This window comes from Armigeres subalbatus, chromosome 2 (assembly GCF_024139115.2).
Source record: "Armigeres subalbatus isolate Guangzhou_Male chromosome 2, GZ_Asu_2, whole genome shotgun sequence".
In the NCBI taxonomy this organism is placed as follows: domain Eukaryota; kingdom Metazoa; phylum Arthropoda; class Insecta; order Diptera; family Culicidae; genus Armigeres; species Armigeres subalbatus.
In genome coordinates this window covers 26,858,844-26,876,564 of record NC_085140.1, presented here as the reverse complement: position 1 = coordinate 26,876,564, position 17,721 = coordinate 26,858,844, and the positions used below count along the sequence as shown (strand labels likewise).

At 42.0% G+C, this 17,721-nt stretch overlaps 1 protein-coding gene and 1 non-coding gene across 2 annotated transcripts in view; both read left to right on the top strand.

Annotated features, from left to right (window-relative positions):
• The window catches only part of LOC134218333 (protein eiger), a 61,293-nt gene extending 44,695 nt beyond the window's left edge, over positions 1–16,598 (top strand). The window contains exons 3-7 of the mRNA XM_062697271.1: positions 2,368–2,765; positions 3,048–3,183; positions 3,293–3,418; positions 15,691–15,945; positions 16,026–16,598. Coding sequence (XP_062553255.1) covers positions 2,368–2,765; positions 3,048–3,183; positions 3,293–3,418; positions 15,691–15,945; positions 16,026–16,289 — 1,179 coding nt within the window. The 3' untranslated portion in view covers positions 16,290–16,598. The remainder of the gene's footprint in view (positions 1–2,367; positions 2,766–3,047; positions 3,184–3,292; positions 3,419–15,690; positions 15,946–16,025) is intronic.
• Positions 14,187–14,262, top strand: Trnav-aac (transfer RNA valine (anticodon AAC)). The gene has a single exon. It is a non-coding gene; the product is annotated as a tRNA-Val (tRNA).
• Positions 16,599–17,721: the final 1,123 nt, after the last annotated feature.

Here is a 17,721-nt window from a genome sequence, read left to right as displayed (position 1 = left end):
CGGCAGATTTTTCGTCAGAATGAATTGCTTTGTAAAATTGAGCAGAATTTCCTTTGGAAATTTTAAACTATCTCATTTAGAAATTCTAAAAACTTTCACTAGGAAATACTTTCATTAGAAATTTCTCTGGAAATTGGTAGGAATGGAGGAATCTGTTCTGCATCTTCGAAAGAATTTTCTTTCGAAATTTGGAAGAATTTTCTTTACCAGTTTGAAATAGTTACCCTTAGTTACAAATTCTCGCTAGAAAATTCAAAATAATTTTCCAAGGAAACTCAAAAGCTCTTTTTAGGAAATTCAGCACATGTTCCGGAGAAATTCAGAGGAAAATTCCTATTAAATCCATATATTTTCTTCCATTTTGTCAAACCCATTTTAAGCTGTGCTTAGAATGCTCCCTTATCATCATAAATGCCTCCTTAGTGTAGTCTTTGGTTGATTGTGCTGAAATTAAAGAACCAACCACACATTCTTTCGTTGATCGGCCACCATCCGATCATGCGTTTCTGCACATAGCTTGCAGAGACTGGCACGGATGACCACTCCGTATAAAAACATATCCAAGATACCGTAGTGCACAGTGAGCTCAGCGAGTTTATAATCAACAGCTTTTAATTGAGGGGCTACTTACTTAGTACGTAAAAAGTCTATTAGAGCTACCTGTCAGCATGATGGTAAACTTTATTTTCAAAATGTTATAACTCAACTAGTATAACAAACTGATAAATGACGCAGATCACAGTGACTGTATAGTGATGTCGCTAAATGCCCGCTCGTAACTTCTCAATAAGATAGATTTAAACCCCCGTATAAGTATCTCCTAAATTTAACGATTTAATAACACAAGAACCGTATCAAAACAGCGTTGGTCGCATTTATAAATAAACAACAACCGGCGCCACATGTTGGTAGGACGCTTGAATGTGCGCAAGCCAACAAAACAATTTGTTTTTCATAGATGCGGTTTCTTTAGAGGATTTGATAAATATGTCTCCCCTGCCTCGTGCCGTACTTGATCCACTCTGTGATTTATGTACTTACGTCTCTCTAATAGTTAAACTATTGAACTTTGAAACTCATTTAACGCAAGCTAGAAGAGTTATCGTCCGTAAAGCGTGAGTAATTTGTGAAAAACTTACTGTTATTACTATTTGTAAAGCCGTGCTGGTTTGACCGCTAGGGACAGATTGGACGCCACTAACCGCTCCCTTAAGTTGTTGCCGCAAAAGTTCGCAGCATCATCCCGCCAAAAAGTATATGAAATCTGAGGAAGCCCCTTGTTGTCAGTTGTTTAATTGGCGAAACGATTTATGGATTGTTTCGAGCGTATAAATATTACGGCATTGGAGGTATTAATAAACGTGAGCAAAAATAGATTCTCAATCACGAAACAGCGCAGCAGTTAATGGTTCAAAGATGCTGCCATGTGATGTAGTGGGAGAAAATTGTCGAATTTATACATCCAATTCCTAAAGCAGTGGGCGGAGGATGAACTTGGACTTGCTCGAGGAAAACAGCTGTGTTTTTGTTTTATCTTTCTGCTCTTGGAACGACTGAATGAAAACCTCGAAATGGTCGAAAGAAAACTTGAAAAGAAAACCCTGCGGTCAACGCTTTGTGGATGGTTAACGAAAAATATTCTCCGCTGAAAAGGCGACAAAACAGAGACTTGTATTGACAGCGAAACACCCCCGGAAATAATTATAAGACATTCGCTAATTTTCATACAAAATGCATGACCATTTTGTATGAAAATCAGCGAATTCCTTATATTTTTTTCCGGGGGTATATGAATCAATGGAATATTTTTTTTCAATCCATTAAGTTTTAATCCGGTTTTACTTTACTTACCAATATAAGAGTATGAAAGGATACTTAAAAACGTCCATGATAAATTGATTCGTATCTAGGTATCATTATAAAATTTTGGTAAATTTAAAATTGATAGATTCTGAATCAATCAACACTTTAGTTAACCTAATCGGTAACGGTAAGCCTGAGGTTAGGTTCAAGTCCCAGTTCAGGCAAGGGACACACAAAGTTTACATTATACAAATCCATTATTTAACTGGCATTGACAGTTCTCAATTTAAAACTGTAGAAGTGAATTTAGTTCCCAAAATTGAGAGTCATAAAGCAATAAGTGAGTAAATAAAGAAACAACAGAACAACAGAAAGATTAGATAAGTACAGAAAAATGGATGACTTTTTATTCTTGGTCGCTTGAAATTGCAGCAACATTAATTACACATAACATTTAATGATGGAAATCTACCAAACATTACATATTTCTATATAATTTAATTTAAGAAATAATATTAGTACACCATAACGACCAAATTCTCAAAATTGCCCTTTCTTATCCAGTATGACTCCAACGAAGTTCCTCCCGGCTCGGATGAGTACGGCGACATGGGCGAGGAGAACGACGCTGAAATTGAGGAGGGGAGCACCAGTATTTTTGGCATTCCGGATTCCTTTCCCAGTGACGACATGGAAACTGAAATTAGTGTCCAAAGCACTTCCAACACGATCGATGGCAAACGTAAAGCTCGTTCCATCAGCGGTATGACTTATCAGGGTGTGCCAATTCTCGAAGAATCTTACATGAATCGACATAATCGAAGCCGGCATCATCAGCAGTTCCAGCAGCAACGCCAGCGCCACCACGGCGAACCACAGTACCAACAGATGCGACAAAGAGAAGAAGAAACAGCCCCTCCCCCTCCGCAGATGAGATACAAATGGGATGACGAATCAGACAGGTAAATCACTCACATTGTCATAGTCTTGGATTGATAAATTTAGATCGCCATGATGTCTGTCCGAATTAAAATTGGGAGTTACTTTCTTTTTGCCAAGAGGTTGCAATCAGAAGTATTAAGGCTCACACAAAAATTCCAATCGTTGAAATGGAGTTTCGAAGTGAAAAACCCGACTTCCACCATGTCGTAATGAATGAAGTCCTAACCAAACGGAAAATAAAGAAAAATTCCAACACACCAACAGTTGATCATTGACACTGCCTCCTCTATTGTCTCCGACAGGCATCACATCAAATCGGAAATTCGGAGGCCTTCCCCAGCTTCCCCCATGTCAACCTTCCCAACAACGCCGTTTGCACCCTCACCAACCTCGTACCGCGGCGAAAAATTCGTCGGAAGTCCGAAATCATCGAACCTGGTAAGTGCCCGTCAGTTTCGCAATGACACTGGAACTGTGCACCGGAATGACATCAGCAAAGATGACGGAAAATCAATTATGGATTACAATAAACTGACCGTATTCGCAGGTTGGACCGGACTACACCACCAAGCCACCGGGGCCGACTCATGACCGCCGCAGCCGCGTGATGACGACCAACACCGGCGAGCTCAACAAATTCCAGAAGGTTATCAAAAATCCGGGCACATTCATGGTAAGCGCGCGATGGCACTCCATCCACTGATGGGTATGGAAATCAATTAGAGCTGGAATTGGTTCGTTGATTAATTTTGAAAAACTATCTTGGTTGATTATGCCTTAATTGTACCTAGATTGAATTTAAGCATTTTTTGTTCTTTCAAATTCTCATAGGGTAACCGTACCCTTAGTGGAGGTAGCACCAATAGTGGAGGTAGTGGGGTTTTAATGAGATTTTTCATAATTATGCACTTTACGATGGTTTCAGTAAAAGATATTTTAGTTACTAGATAAAGATTGTCGCTTCGGTTCCCTTTGTTCTGCTGTCCGGAACATGTTGGGTACCAAGCTGTCAAATCGTATGAATTTTCCTTCTTTGACATTTACTGCCGCTAACCGCAAGTCGAGCACATATTGATATGGACGCCATATACAGATGTGCTCGACTTGCGGTTAGCGGCAGTTTAGCTCCCCTATCTTCGCCAGCAAAAGATGTTCCGGACAGCGTCGACAGCGACAATCTTTATCTAGTAACTAAAATATGTTTCAGTTGATGCGTCGTGCTTTAAATATCCTATTAAATGCAACTTATCCTAAGATTTCGCATGAAAAACTATTGAAAACAATGATTTTCCTTAATAAAATTGACTCCCTTGCACCTATAGTGGTGCAACTGTACAATAGTGGCGAGTCTCATAAGAAATCATTGGATAGCACCATTCGGGAACCAAAATTAATCTTTACCGCCACTAAAGGAACAGTGTACCCATTAGTGGTGCAAGCAATATTTGGTAGTTGTTGATGTTAAATAACACCAATCTCATTTTATTTAGCAAATTTATTAAATTATTGTGGGCTTCGTGGTCGTGCGGTTAGCGACGTCAATCGTCTAGACGCATGTGCTGTGAAGTGTGGGTCTGATTCCCGTCCCGGTAAGGAGAAAACTTTTCGTAAAGTGAAAAGCTCTTCATTGGTCCACTGGGTGTTGTGTAAATGTCATGCCCATTCCCTTATGCTAGATGTTACGTGTTTAGTCTGTGCGACCTCTGGTTGAAGACGGTGATTCTGTCTTATTTATATTATATAAAGAATGGCTGTCCCAAAAAAACATCACATATAATACCTTGAATAATCAGTTTCCCGGACTTTTAAGGTCTCCAGGTCTGATTCCACCGCATGCAGTCTGTGATTTTGTGGACTTCCACGAAGTAACCGGCCTTGTTTTCACTATTTTTTTCTTCCGACATTCGCATTAACTGACCAACCAACCATCGAAGCCAGCCTTATTTTATACACGCAATCGGTGACTATTAGATTTTCTAACAGTTCTGTATAAGAACCCACACACTTAATTTAATTTAACGGGCCCGGAAACGAATTACCGATTTCTCAACAGCTGAGTTTTCGGCAGTCTGCTCAGTAAAAAGTATAACCATTGTGCATTTTGTTTGCCTTGGTTTGTACTTTCAATGATGAAATGTCGAAAAATACTGAATTGATCTGTAACAACTACTGAACACTCGGTGAAAAATGCGGATGAATTTGTAAAAAGAATACCGACCTCTGTTATGAACATTACCGAACAAAATATAATTATGCTTTCTTTTTCTTAGTGATAAGCAGTATAAAAGAAACAAATTGTTGATGGAATTATTTTTATTTACATATTTAAAAAATAGTAATTTTTCGAGCGGTTTTAGACTGAACCCAAGTAACAATCTCAATGCTTCAAAGATTTATGCTAGTTTTATAGAGGTTTTATTACGGCATGTAGAAATGCTTAAAGTTTTATTTTGGTTTTATTCAGTTCAGTACATTCAAAGTTAATTGCCTAAATGCCGGGTATTAGGCCACCCGGAGTGGAAATTAATTACTATGTCTGAAACTTGATTATGCATATGTACAACATGTGATAGATTTAGTTCGGAAAAGGTATTGGAGGGTAACCGCCCCTTCGGTGGGGGTTTGATCCCACGACCCCAGTTCGCATGACAGGTGCTTTCCCTACTAAGCTACGAAGGACCTCCGTCGTCCACCGCAGCTTAGCGGGTACTGATGAAACCAAATTCCCAGCACCAGGTACCAGCCCATCTCTCGCAATACATTTTCAGAACTAACTCTCTCAAATGTATTTTTGTACACATGTCAACCAAGTAGGATGAGTATTTAGTATTGTCCGGCTCCTACACACTTGCTTCATCAGCAACGGCGCTCAATGAAGTAGGGTTGTGTGAGGTGTGCCAGTTTGGTCGTCAGATCCCGACACGACACACAAGCGAAGAGAGATCGCCACTCGAGATCAGTACATTCAAAGTTAATTGCCTATATGCCGGGTATTAGGCCACCCGGAGTGGAAATTAATTACTATGTCTGAAACTTGATTATGCATATGTACAACATGTGATAGATTTAGTTCGGAAAAGGTATTGGAGGGTAACCGCCCCTTCGGTGGGGTTTGATCCCACGACCCCAGTTCGCATGACAGGTGCTTTCCCTACTAAGCTACGATAATACTAAATACGGACAATACTAAATACTCATCCTACTTGGTTGACATGTGTACAAAAATACATTTGAGAGAGTTAGTTCTGAAAATGTATTGCGAGAGATCGGCTGGTACCTGGTGCTGGGAATTTGGTTTCATCAGTACCCGCTAAGCTGCGGTGGACGACGGAGGTCCTTCGTAGCTTAGTAGGGAAAGCACCTGTCATGCGAACTGGGGTCGTGGGATCAAACCCCACCGAAGGGGCGGTTACCCTCCAATACCTTTTCCGAACTAAATTTATCACATGTTGTACATATGCATAATCAAGTTTCAGACATAGTAATTTATTCAGTTGTCATTTAATTAGATCCGCAAGAGTACTTGAGAACTACGTTTTGAATTCCAATATAAAACCACAGCTCTTTAGGTTTTATAATGCTCCTGTGTTCCTCCTCAGAGCTAAAAAATGGAACTGACATAAAGCCAGCAGTTAAGTTATATGTTGGTTTTGATCAAGACTTATAAAAGCTGCCAAGTTTCGTAGAGTCCTGTATAAAACCCACATATAACCTTTACTCCTGAAGAAGACCTGCATAGGAATACTAAGCTTGAAACTACTAACTACTATGGATAGAAACTAAATTTTCAGCACAAATTGTTTGACCCACGGAAGTTTTTTCATAATGAATTTCATAATCGAAATATCATGCAAATTTCTGTTTCACCTTTTAAACGGTAAAATTGGACATCCTAATAAGTTTTAGGAACAATGCTTTGATTATTTGATCAACCAAAGTGGTTATTCATTGAAATTATTTTTAAAGTAATTAACTAAGGCAATTAATTAAACTTGAAAAATTCTAAATAATAACAAATTAACGAAGTGCATTGTTAAAATACTGATTATTTATCATGGTTTCACCATGAAAAATCCCTGGCATACCTTCAAACATGCATAGAACACTCAAAGCCAGATATGAACTTTTATTGAACTGGCTGATAATTCTTTTATTTTTGTTGTTGACATGTAATCCATGTATTGCAGGAAGAAAAGTATATTTTTTTCGAGTAAACAATAAACAAATAATCAACCTGAGAGTTGATTTGTTGTTGTTCATTTCATTTATTTAGTTAACATCTAAACAGATAACACTGAATCAACAATTTGACGCCACAATGCACGGTTCGAGGCCGCATCTCTCCATCCTCGGATACGCCCCACGCTCGCCAAGTCGTTCTGCACCTGGTCTGCCCATCTCGCTCGCTGCGCTCCACGCCGTCTCGTACCTGCCGGATCGGAAGCGAACACCATCTTTGCAGGGTTGCTGTCCGGCATTCTTGCAACATGTCCTGCCCATCGTACCCTTCCGGCTTTAGCTACCTTCTGGATACTGGGTTCGCCGTAGAGTTGGGCGAGCTCATGGTTCATTCTTCGCCGCCACACACCGTCTTCTTGCACACCGCCAAAGATGGTCCTAAGCACCCGTCTCTCGAATACTCCGAGTGTTTGCAAGTCCTCCTCGAGCATTTTCCATGTTTCATGTCCGTAGAGGACAACCGGTCTTATAAGCGTCTTGTACATGACACATTTGGTCCGGTGGCGAATCTTTTTCGACCGCAGTTTCTTCTGGAGCCCGTAGTAGGCCCGACTTCCACAGATGATACGCCTTCGTATTTCACGACTAACGTTGTTGTCAGTCGTTAGCAAGGATCCGAGGTAGACGAATTCCTCGACCACCTCGAAGGTATCCCCGTCTATCGTAACACTGCTTCCCAGGCGGGCCCTGTCGCGCTCGGTTCCGCCCACAAGCATGTACTTTGTCTTTGACGCATTCACCACCAGTCCAACTTTTGTTGCTTCACGTTCAGGCGGGTGTACAGTTCTGCCACCTTTGCAAATGTTCGGCCGACAATGTCCATATCATCCGCGAAGCAAATAAATTGACTGGATCTGTTGAAAATCGTACCCCGGCTGTTACACCCGGCTCTCCGCATGACACCTTCTAGCACAATATTGAACAACAGGCACGAAAGTCCATCACCTTGTCTTAGTCCCCGGCGCGATTCGAACGAACTGGAGTGTTCGCCCGAAATCTTCACACAGTTTTGCACACCATCCACCGTTGCTTTGATCAGTCTGGTAAGCTTTCCAGGGAAGCTGTTCTCGTCCATAATTTTCCATAGCTCTACGCGGTCTATACTGTCGTATGCCGCTTTGAAATCAACGAACAGATGGTGCGTTGGGACCTGGTATTCACGGCATTTTTGAAGGATTTGCCGTACAGTAAAGATCTGGTCCGTTGCCGAGCGGCCGTCAACGAAGCCGGCTTGATAACTCCCCACGAACTCATTCACTAATGGTGACAGACGACGGAAGATGATCTGGGATATCACTTTGTAGGCGGCATTGAGGATGGTGATCGCTCGAAAGTTCTCACACTCCAGTTTGTCGCCTTTCTTGTAGATGGGGCATATAACCCCTTCCTTCCACTCCTCCGGTAGCTGTTCGGTTTCCCAGATTCTGACTATCAGTTTGTGCAGGCAAGTGGCCAGCTTTTCCGGGCCCATCTTGATGAGCTCAGCTCCGATACCATCCTTACCAGCTGCTTTATTGGTCTTTAGCTGTTGAATGGCATCCTTAACTTCCCTCAAGGTGGGGGCTGGTTGGCTTCCATCGTCCGCTGAACTGACGTGGTCATCTCCTCCGCTGCCTTGACTTTCACTGCCTGTACTCTCAGCGCCATTCAGATGTTCCTCGTAGTGCTGCTTCCACCTTTCGATCACCACACGTTCGTCCGTCAAGATGCTCCCATCCTTATCCAGGCACATTTCGGCTCGCGGCACGAAGCCTTTGGGGGATGCGTTGAGCTTCTGATAGAACTTGCGTGTATCTTGAGAACGACACAGCTGTTCCATCTCCTCGCACTCCGCTTCTTCCAGGCGGCGTTTCTTCTCCTGAAAAAGGCGGGTCTGCTGTCTCCGCTTCCGTCTATAACGTTCCACGTTCTGCCGGGTACCTTGCTGCAGCGCGACCGCCCGCGCTGCGTCCTTCTCCTCCAGAATCTGTCTGCACTCTTCGTCGAACCAATCGTTCCGTCGACTTCGACCCATATACCCGACGTTGTTCTCCGCTGCGTCGTTAATGGCTGCTTTAACTGTACTCCAGCAGTCCTCAAGAGGGCCCCATCGAGCTCACCCTCTTCCGGCAACGCTGCCTCGAGATGCTGCGCGTATGCAGTGGCGACATCAGGTTGCTTCAGTCGCTCTAGGTCGTACCGCGGCGGTCGTCGGTACCGAACATTGTTGATGACGGATAGTTTTGGGCGCAGTTTAACCATCACCAGATAGTGGTCAGAGTCGATGTTAGCGCCACGATATGTCCTGACGTCGATAATGTCGGAGAAGTGCCGTCCATCAATCATAACGTGGTCGATTTGTGATTCTGTCTGCAGTGGTGATCTCCAGGTGTACCGATACGGGAGGCTGTGTTGGAAGTAGGTGCTGCGAATGGCCATATTCTTGGAGGCGGCGAAATCATTTAGTCGTAGGCCGTTTTCGTTCGTCAGCCGGTGAGCGCTGAACTTTCCAATAGTCGGTCTAAATTCCTCCTCTTGGCCAACCTGAGCGTTCAAATCTCCTATGATGATTTTGACGTCGTGGCTTGGGCAGCTGTCGTACTCACGTTCCAGCTGCGCGTAGAATGCGTCCTTATCATCATCAGTGCTTCCGGAGTGTGGGCTATGGACGTTGATTATGCTGAAGTTGAAGAACCGGCCTTTGATCCTCAACCTGCACATTCTTTCATTGATCGGCCACCACCCGATCACGCGCCTTTGCATATCGCCCATCACTATGAAAGCTGTTCCCAGCTCATGTGTGTTGCCGCAGCTCTGGTAGATGGTATGATTACCTCTAAACTTTCGCACCATTGATCCCTTCCAACAAACCTCCTGCAGCGCTACGATGCCGAATCCACGGTCCTTGAGCACATCGGCGAGTATGCGTGTGCTCCCGATGAAGTTGAGAGATTTGCAGTTCCACGAACCGAGTTTCCAATCGCTAGTCCCTCTCGTCGCAGTGGTCTTCGCCGATGGTTCCGGTCCGTACTCTCTTGTTGATTGTTCGTTGCTTATGATTTTTTAAAGGCTGGCTTGCAGGGCCTGACACCAAACCCCCAAAATTTCCGGAGGACCATTCCTCCTTATTTCCGGTGGACCATGGTGCACAGTTTCACTTAGAGTCCCTCGCTGGCACTCGGACGATGGTCAGCCGCCCCTAACATGGAGAACAGACGCTGTTGTGAGCCGATCCTGACATGGAGAACAGACGCTCAATAAGATTTGCACCTCCGGAGAGGAGCAAACCCCCCTTCCCTGTCAGCATACGACCATAGTTCCCACCGGGGTTGGTTACCCGATCTTCCCTAAGGTTGCTCGTATCCCGGCCAGCACCGCGGGGAGGTAGGGATAGGAGTTGCTGGGTAAGAGGCTAAGGACCGCGAGATGGGGTCTATTTTATTCCTTCAGGTACGCGAAGTACCAATGGTACGCTTTACCCAGCATTTGCCGTGCCAATATTGGGAACGACCAGAGTAGATCACAAATAATCCCTCTGTTTTGGCTTTTCTGGTCATAGAAGTTATAAAGCGGAGTGATTCTACTACATCCGACGTTTCGACCCTTGGTTTGAGCCTTTTTAGTCGAAACGTCGGATGTAGTAGAATCACTCCGCTTTATAAATTCTATGAGAAAAGCCAAAACAGAGGGATTATTTGTTATCTACCCTGGTCTTTCCCAATATGTCATTTTAATAACTCCAGCATTGCTGCGTCGCAGCATGCATGAAATAGTAAAAATGACAGTTTGGGCATAGCTTCCGTTTTGAATAAGGTTCTCTTGAAAACGCTAGTGCATTAAGTTTTGGATTCCAGGAGGCTTGTACATGAGATCTACACGCGTAACCAAAGAGCAGTTATCTCTTTTTAAAACTAGTTCATGCCCTTTTCAATCCGCAGAACCAAATTAGATTCGCCTTCAACAGATATCCTATTTCAGGTCATCTAAGAATTCCCTGGAGTATAGGCCTTTGTGGTCTGCACGCGTAATGCAAGATTTGTTATCTTTTTCAAAAAATGAATAGTGATGATATGGCCTTTAGCTGTTCCTTTCCAGGTCATCCAAAAGGCCTTGGGTCTACACGCGTAACTAAAGGTCTGTTATCTGTTTTTTAAAATAGCTCATGCCCTTTTCAATCCGCAGAACCAAATAAGATTCGCCTTTCTCAGTTTAATTAAATTAAGTTTGGCATAGCCCGAGGTTTCGGTTCCAAATATTGGCCCTTTTCAAGGGATAAGCTGTCGGCCGACTCTCGTTACAGCCAACATTCAAATATCCATTCTACCAGTCGTAATGTCCTACAATAAGATTCGCCTTCAACAGCTGTTCTATTCCAAGTCATCCAAGAATTCCCTGGAGTATCGGCTTTAAAGTCTACTCCCGCAGCTTAGCATACCATAGCATGATCCTTTACACAATTCGTAGATGGAGTTGCAGAGATAAATATATTCACGGTCATTTTTGAATTCGCTATAATCTACAATTAGGTGGACCCGATTTTCTCCTCACAACTAGCAACGTCCTTACAAGTGTTTTATTATGTAATTGTTTGAACATCTGCTTAAGAAAACGCTCGAAACCGAAACAGTTTACACAGACGAAGGAGGTAATAAAATAGCGAACATGTATATACAAACAAAATTAATCGAGTCTTTGCAAGGCAAAACTAGAAAGGTGAATTAAATGCGCAAAAATCGATATAATAAAAATGAAATGGTCTGTGTTCGTATCCACATAACTCGAAAACGGCTGGATAAATTTTCTTCATTTCTTCAGCTGAAACGTTCATTATAGTTTCCGACGGGTTTATATGATATTTCCTCATGCAAAAATCATTAGTAGGGTTGAGTATATTGTGAAAAACTAAAATGAGGATTCGTATGGAAAATTAGCTTCGGCAGTTCACAACACGCATTTTGGCCTACTATGCAGGACAACGTCTGCCGGGTCGACTAGTTATCAAATATAAATTGCACTTGTAATTATAAATACCAGTCTTAATTCACTTTGCCAACAATAAATACGTTGGAAATATTGTCCTGGCGTTATATTCAGCCTAATAACGTTGTCGCGCCTCGCCCAATGCATCACGATGACTTTCAACTCTCCGTGCCTATTAGCTTCTGCAACTTTCTTCCTTGTTTCACAAAGTCTTCAGGATGAAGCTGCCAAAGAACGTAACACATCTGCTGGATCTTGTTTAAGCAGGTTGGAACTTCATTTCAAAAGTTTCCATATAATTTGGTAGCAACTGCTGCAAGCTCGCCGCACTTGTATCCAGTTGGTACGGGCATATCGTATCGAGTTGAATCTATTTTCTCCTGTATCCGATTTAGGATAACTTTGCACAGAACTTTGAGAACAATGCACAGTAACATGATGCCTCGTCAATTGTCGCACACAGCCAGATCCCCTTTTTGGGAGCTTGACTAAGACGCCCTGCATCCAGTCAGCCGGGAAAAATGCGGTTTCTCAGATATTGCAGAATAGTTGATGCAACATTTGCGCAGATAGCATGTGGTCAGCTTTGAGCATCTCTGCCGAAATGCGATCAACCTCGGGAGCTTTTTTGGATTGCATGCTTCGGATGGCTGCTTCAATCTTCTGCAATGATGGAGCTTCTAAGTTGACGCGGGTAGGGCGTCGCACTCTTCACGGCTCATGCCGAGATGTTGATGGTTGATTGGGCATCGAAACTTGAAGAAGTTGTTCGAAGTGCTTGAACCAACGTTTCAGCTGGGTCGGTGATTAACTGACCTGTAGCGTCTTTCACCGGCATCCTCGGATTTATTCTTGCTCCACTCAGGCGTCGTGAAATATCGTAGAGAAGGCGAATATCGCCAGTTGTTGCAACTTTCTCCCCTTCATCGGCTAGGGACTCCACCCACGCTCGCTTGTCCCATTCGGAGCAGCGTTCAACTTCTTATCTAGAGGGTAATACCGTTGACGAGACTCGTACTCTCTTCAGCATATGTTCCGTTCCAAATAATCCAAGAAATTTCAATATCTACATACAGTGTCAAAGATCTTTTCTTCTTCTTCTTCTTATTGGCATTACATCCCCACACTGGGACAGAGCCGCCTCGCAGGTTAGTGTTCATTAAGCACTTCCACAGTTATTAACTGCGAGGTTTCTAAGCCAGGTTACCATTTTTGCATTCGTATATCATGAGGCTAGCACGATGATACTTTTCTGCCCAGGGAAGTCGAGACAATTTCCAATCCGAAAATTGCCTAGACCGGCACCGGGAATCGAACCCAGCCACCCTCAGCATGGTCTTGCTTTGTAGCCGCGCGTCTTACCGCACGGTTAAGGAGGGGTTAAGAGGAGATCTCTTATAACTTTATAAAAAATGCTGATGCACTTGTTATTGGACGAAAGTTAAACAATTTTTCCTTTCAGTACATTTAAAAATTCCTTGGAATTAGGCCCTTACGATCTTCACGCGTACCCAAAAAGCTTTTTTCTCTTTTTTGATAGTCTAAACCCTTTGTAATACGTAAAACTAAACTGGATATGCCCTAAGAAAATCCATACCAGGTCATTGTTAGAGTACGTTTTATTGGTTATTAGATCATTCCAATTATGGTTCATGCTTATTGTGATCCATAACACCGAATTAAATAGGCAGTAAAAAATAAACTCTATTTAATTCAAATGGTCACTAAAAGCATGATTAATGTCTAAAAGGAGCAAACAGATCATTTGTTACGCTTATTTACCTTAACGAATGAACTCCAATGATTTATTGGCAGTGACTGATTTTCTACCCACCGGTTCCACATCCAGGCGCTATCGTATATGCGCAAATAGCCAGCATTAGTTAACCGCCAGAAATTTGTATGACGAAAGAGATCTAACACAGGTTTTCTCAAAATTAGGAACTTTTCATGAAAAACTATTTGGTACCAATGATGGTGTCCGCTACTACACCTTCGGGTCTGAGCTTGACGACCGACTGGCAAATTGCTTACACAACCTCACTTGATCAGTACAGTTGCTGATGAAGAATGTGTATAGCCGCCAGACATTCTAAATACTCACGCTCCTCTAATGTGGACGTGTACAATACACATGTGGAAGTATTGGTTTGAGAAATGGATTGCGAGTGATTTGACTATGCGTCCTATTTGGGAATCTTGAGCTCGTTCAGTAGCCGCGAGGTTGCGAAGGCCGACGGAGGTCCTTCGTAGCTTAGTTGGTTAAAGCACCAGTCTAACGTACTGTAGGGTCATGGGTTCGAGTCCCATCGAAGGGAAACTGGTTACCTCCAATACATTTTCCAAATCAATATCTTCCACATAACGTACATATTCACATATGAGTTTTCATAACATTGTAAATTAACGTCCAAGTCGGGTGGTTTAATCCCCGGAAATAGGCAATTAACTTTGATTGAACCGCTACTACACCTACCACCTTTTTCGATTAAAGTGCTTAATTTTGAGAAATCAAACCTTAGATGCCTTTCGCCATACTAATTTCAGGAAGTTAACTCCTAGTGTGCCGCTGTAAGTACGCTCAAAGCAGTCGATTCATTATTGAAATTCTTGGATTACTTGGAATGGAACACATTCAAGAATTAAGTGGATATTCAGAAGGTATTCCCGTCGGAATCCAGAAAACATATTCGTATTTTCTAGTGTACTTAAGAAATCTTTTATAGATATTTTGCAATAATCTAGGAGTATAATTCACAACACTTCTTTCATACACAATTCACAATTAACACTTTATTCACAATTCACACACTACGGCTAGCTGAAATCGAATCTATGACAAAAGGTTGAAAGACAAAATGTCGAAAGGACAAAAGGTCGAAAAGACAAAACGTCAAAAGGGTCAGAAGGTCGAAAGGACAAAAGGTCGAAAGGGACAAAAGGTCGAAAGGGGCAAAAGGTCTAAAAGGATAAAAGGTCGAAAGGGACAAAATGTCGAAAAGGTCAAAAAGGTCGAAAAGGACAAAAGGTCGATCATGAACAAGTTGAAATTTTGTGTATTCCAAAGGAATTTTTGAAATGCATTTAACTTCAAGCAGAAATAACACTCATCTCATTAATCAAAGTTGAAGAAAGAGCAATTTTCAAAGAAGGAGTAATGACTATGAGACAATATTATGAATATCTAGATAGTTCTGCCGGTGTATTAGATGTGCGGCGTGCGCCATTTTGACAAATCAAAGTGACATTTAGAAAACTCAAACATCCATCTATTAGTTGTACTCACTAAATGAATTTTGTTTAATTGTTAAAAAGTGTGAAAAATAAAAGGGCAGATTTTTTAGCCAACTATGTAGGCCAACTCTGGTGCGGGAATGATTCTCTCCGTTTCAGTTTCTTGTCTATTTCGACCTTTTGTTCCTTTCGCCTTTTTGATCTTATTGATATTTTTTTCGTTCGACGTTTTGTCTTTTCGACCTTTTGTCCCTTTCGACGTTTTGTCTTTTCGACCTTTTGTCCCTTTCGACCCTTTGTCCTCTTCGACCTTTTATCCCTTCGACCTTTTGTCTTTCGACCTTTTGTCTTTCGACCTTTTGCCCCTAACCCGCTGAAATCATTTATATCTGTTAAGTGATCTAAAATTTAGAAACCACTTTATTTATTGTATGTTTGTTTCATTCAAAAATTTTGGAGCTCATGTTTGTTCTATTGTCACTTATTTCTCCTTGTTCACACCTTTCCACGCAGGAATCACGACAACCATCGATCCAGAAGGTGGGTCGCATTATGCGCAAATCATCCGTTCCGGCCCGTGTGACAGCCCTCCATCTGGCCAAGTCACATTCACGCTACCAAAATCTTCGCGCCACAAACCACGTCCAGTGGCAGTGGCATCCAGTAGACTCCATCAACCAAGAAGCGCTCAACTCCCACGTTTTTCATCTTTCCCACGACGGAGTGCTAACAATCAACGACACCGGATTGTACTTTATCTACGCCCAAGCAAGTTTACTAATGACCGTACGTCAATCTTCCTGAGCAATAAAGCAAATTTCTTTTTCTCGCACCCACCCCCGGCACAGGTCACCTACTCCGACCAGCATCCGGTTAACGGATTTAGCATCTTGGTGAACAACAAACGACACGCATCCTGCTCCGTCCACGGCCAGCATGGAAAGAAAACAAACACATGCTACACGGCGACGCTGGCGGATTTGGAAAACGGGTCGCATATCGAAATACGAGACATGGACCAGGACCATGTGCATTTGCCGTTCCAGGAGAAGACCTTTTTCGGACTGTACAAACTGGGCAGACGGCCTGTGCTGGCTCACAGTAACACTTAAAAGAAAATTCCGACGAGGAAATTTTTGTTTAGGTCCTTATTGATATCCCGCCCTCCCTGTGTACATATAGAAAGATTGGAGCGTTAAACTCTTAAACTTGTAGATGTAAGGCCCGCACATTTTGTACCGTGATTAATCCAATTTGAGAACCCCTTCCAACATCCTGTACCTTCCTGTTATCAACATGTATGAAAAATGTATTTTTGAATGTGTTATAATTACCCTTCAATGTTGTCGTGATATATTTAAAAACTTAGTAAGATTTTGTGAAACTATTAAACTGAATTACATATGAGAAGTGTAAGCCAAGTATTTGTTTTATTGTATAACACTGCATTGGGGTTCACTTCTGCTTAAAAAATAGCTATTCATGCTAAATATCGTTCAAAGAAGCTTTTAATTGATTTAAATTAACGAGGTGCAGCACTCATTTCGGTCATAGCGATTCCCAATCCGGCATACAAAAAACCAGTTCCCGGCCTAAGCAAAATTTCACTCAATCTCTCAACATTTTACTCTCATTCTCTCTCGGGACGGTAGAAAATACGATGTAAACAAAAATATGCACGTTCCACGACAACAAGATGCCAGATGGTATTATTCATAATCATTTTTATTTGGTTGAGAAGATATATAAACTCATCCAAATTTCTTCCAAACACTTTAAAACATTATTTATTTCACCTTTTAAAATCGAGAGAACTATAAATAACATGATAACGTCAACATATTAGACAATTTTCCTATTAACGATGAAGGATCATTTTTATAATCCTGGCCTTTTGGCAGCACGGTGCGGCTAGAAGTTCTTGGGCCGAGGTGAATTTTTGTTCGGTTTGTGAATACATTTTAAAATGTATTCTAGTATGTTTAAATAAGTTCTAGTGAAACGAACAAATAAGAATAATTGAAGTGCGGGTGTTTAGAATTATGGTGTGGTGATTAACAGCTTCATGCAATGGTTGTATCGAGCACTGTGACGATTTTCAGGTAGGTGTTTATTCGATAATACCGTTTTGTGGCTCCGGCTCAGTGGTGTGGCATCGGAGAGTGAAATTTTGAATTCTACATTTTTATTTTCTACAATTGAATCAATTAGGAGTAAAACAAGTGATAGAAAAATATTGAGTATTGTGAAAAATAAATGGGAGACTTTTTAAAAATTATCAACCATAAACCTACGACTTCCAAACAGTTTAAATCATTAGTTTTCTGTGCAGTGAGCCGGGAACCGGGTCCATAGGCCCAAGTAGTGATTTACCCTATGTATTTTTTTATTCTTATCCGCAGACTGTTTGTTTGCTGCTGCGTGAGTAAAAGATATTTTAGTTACTAGATAAAGATTGTCGCTGTCGTCGCTGTCCGGAACATCTTTTGCTGGCGAGGATAGGGGAGCTAAATGTCAAAGAAGGAAAATCCATACGATTTGACA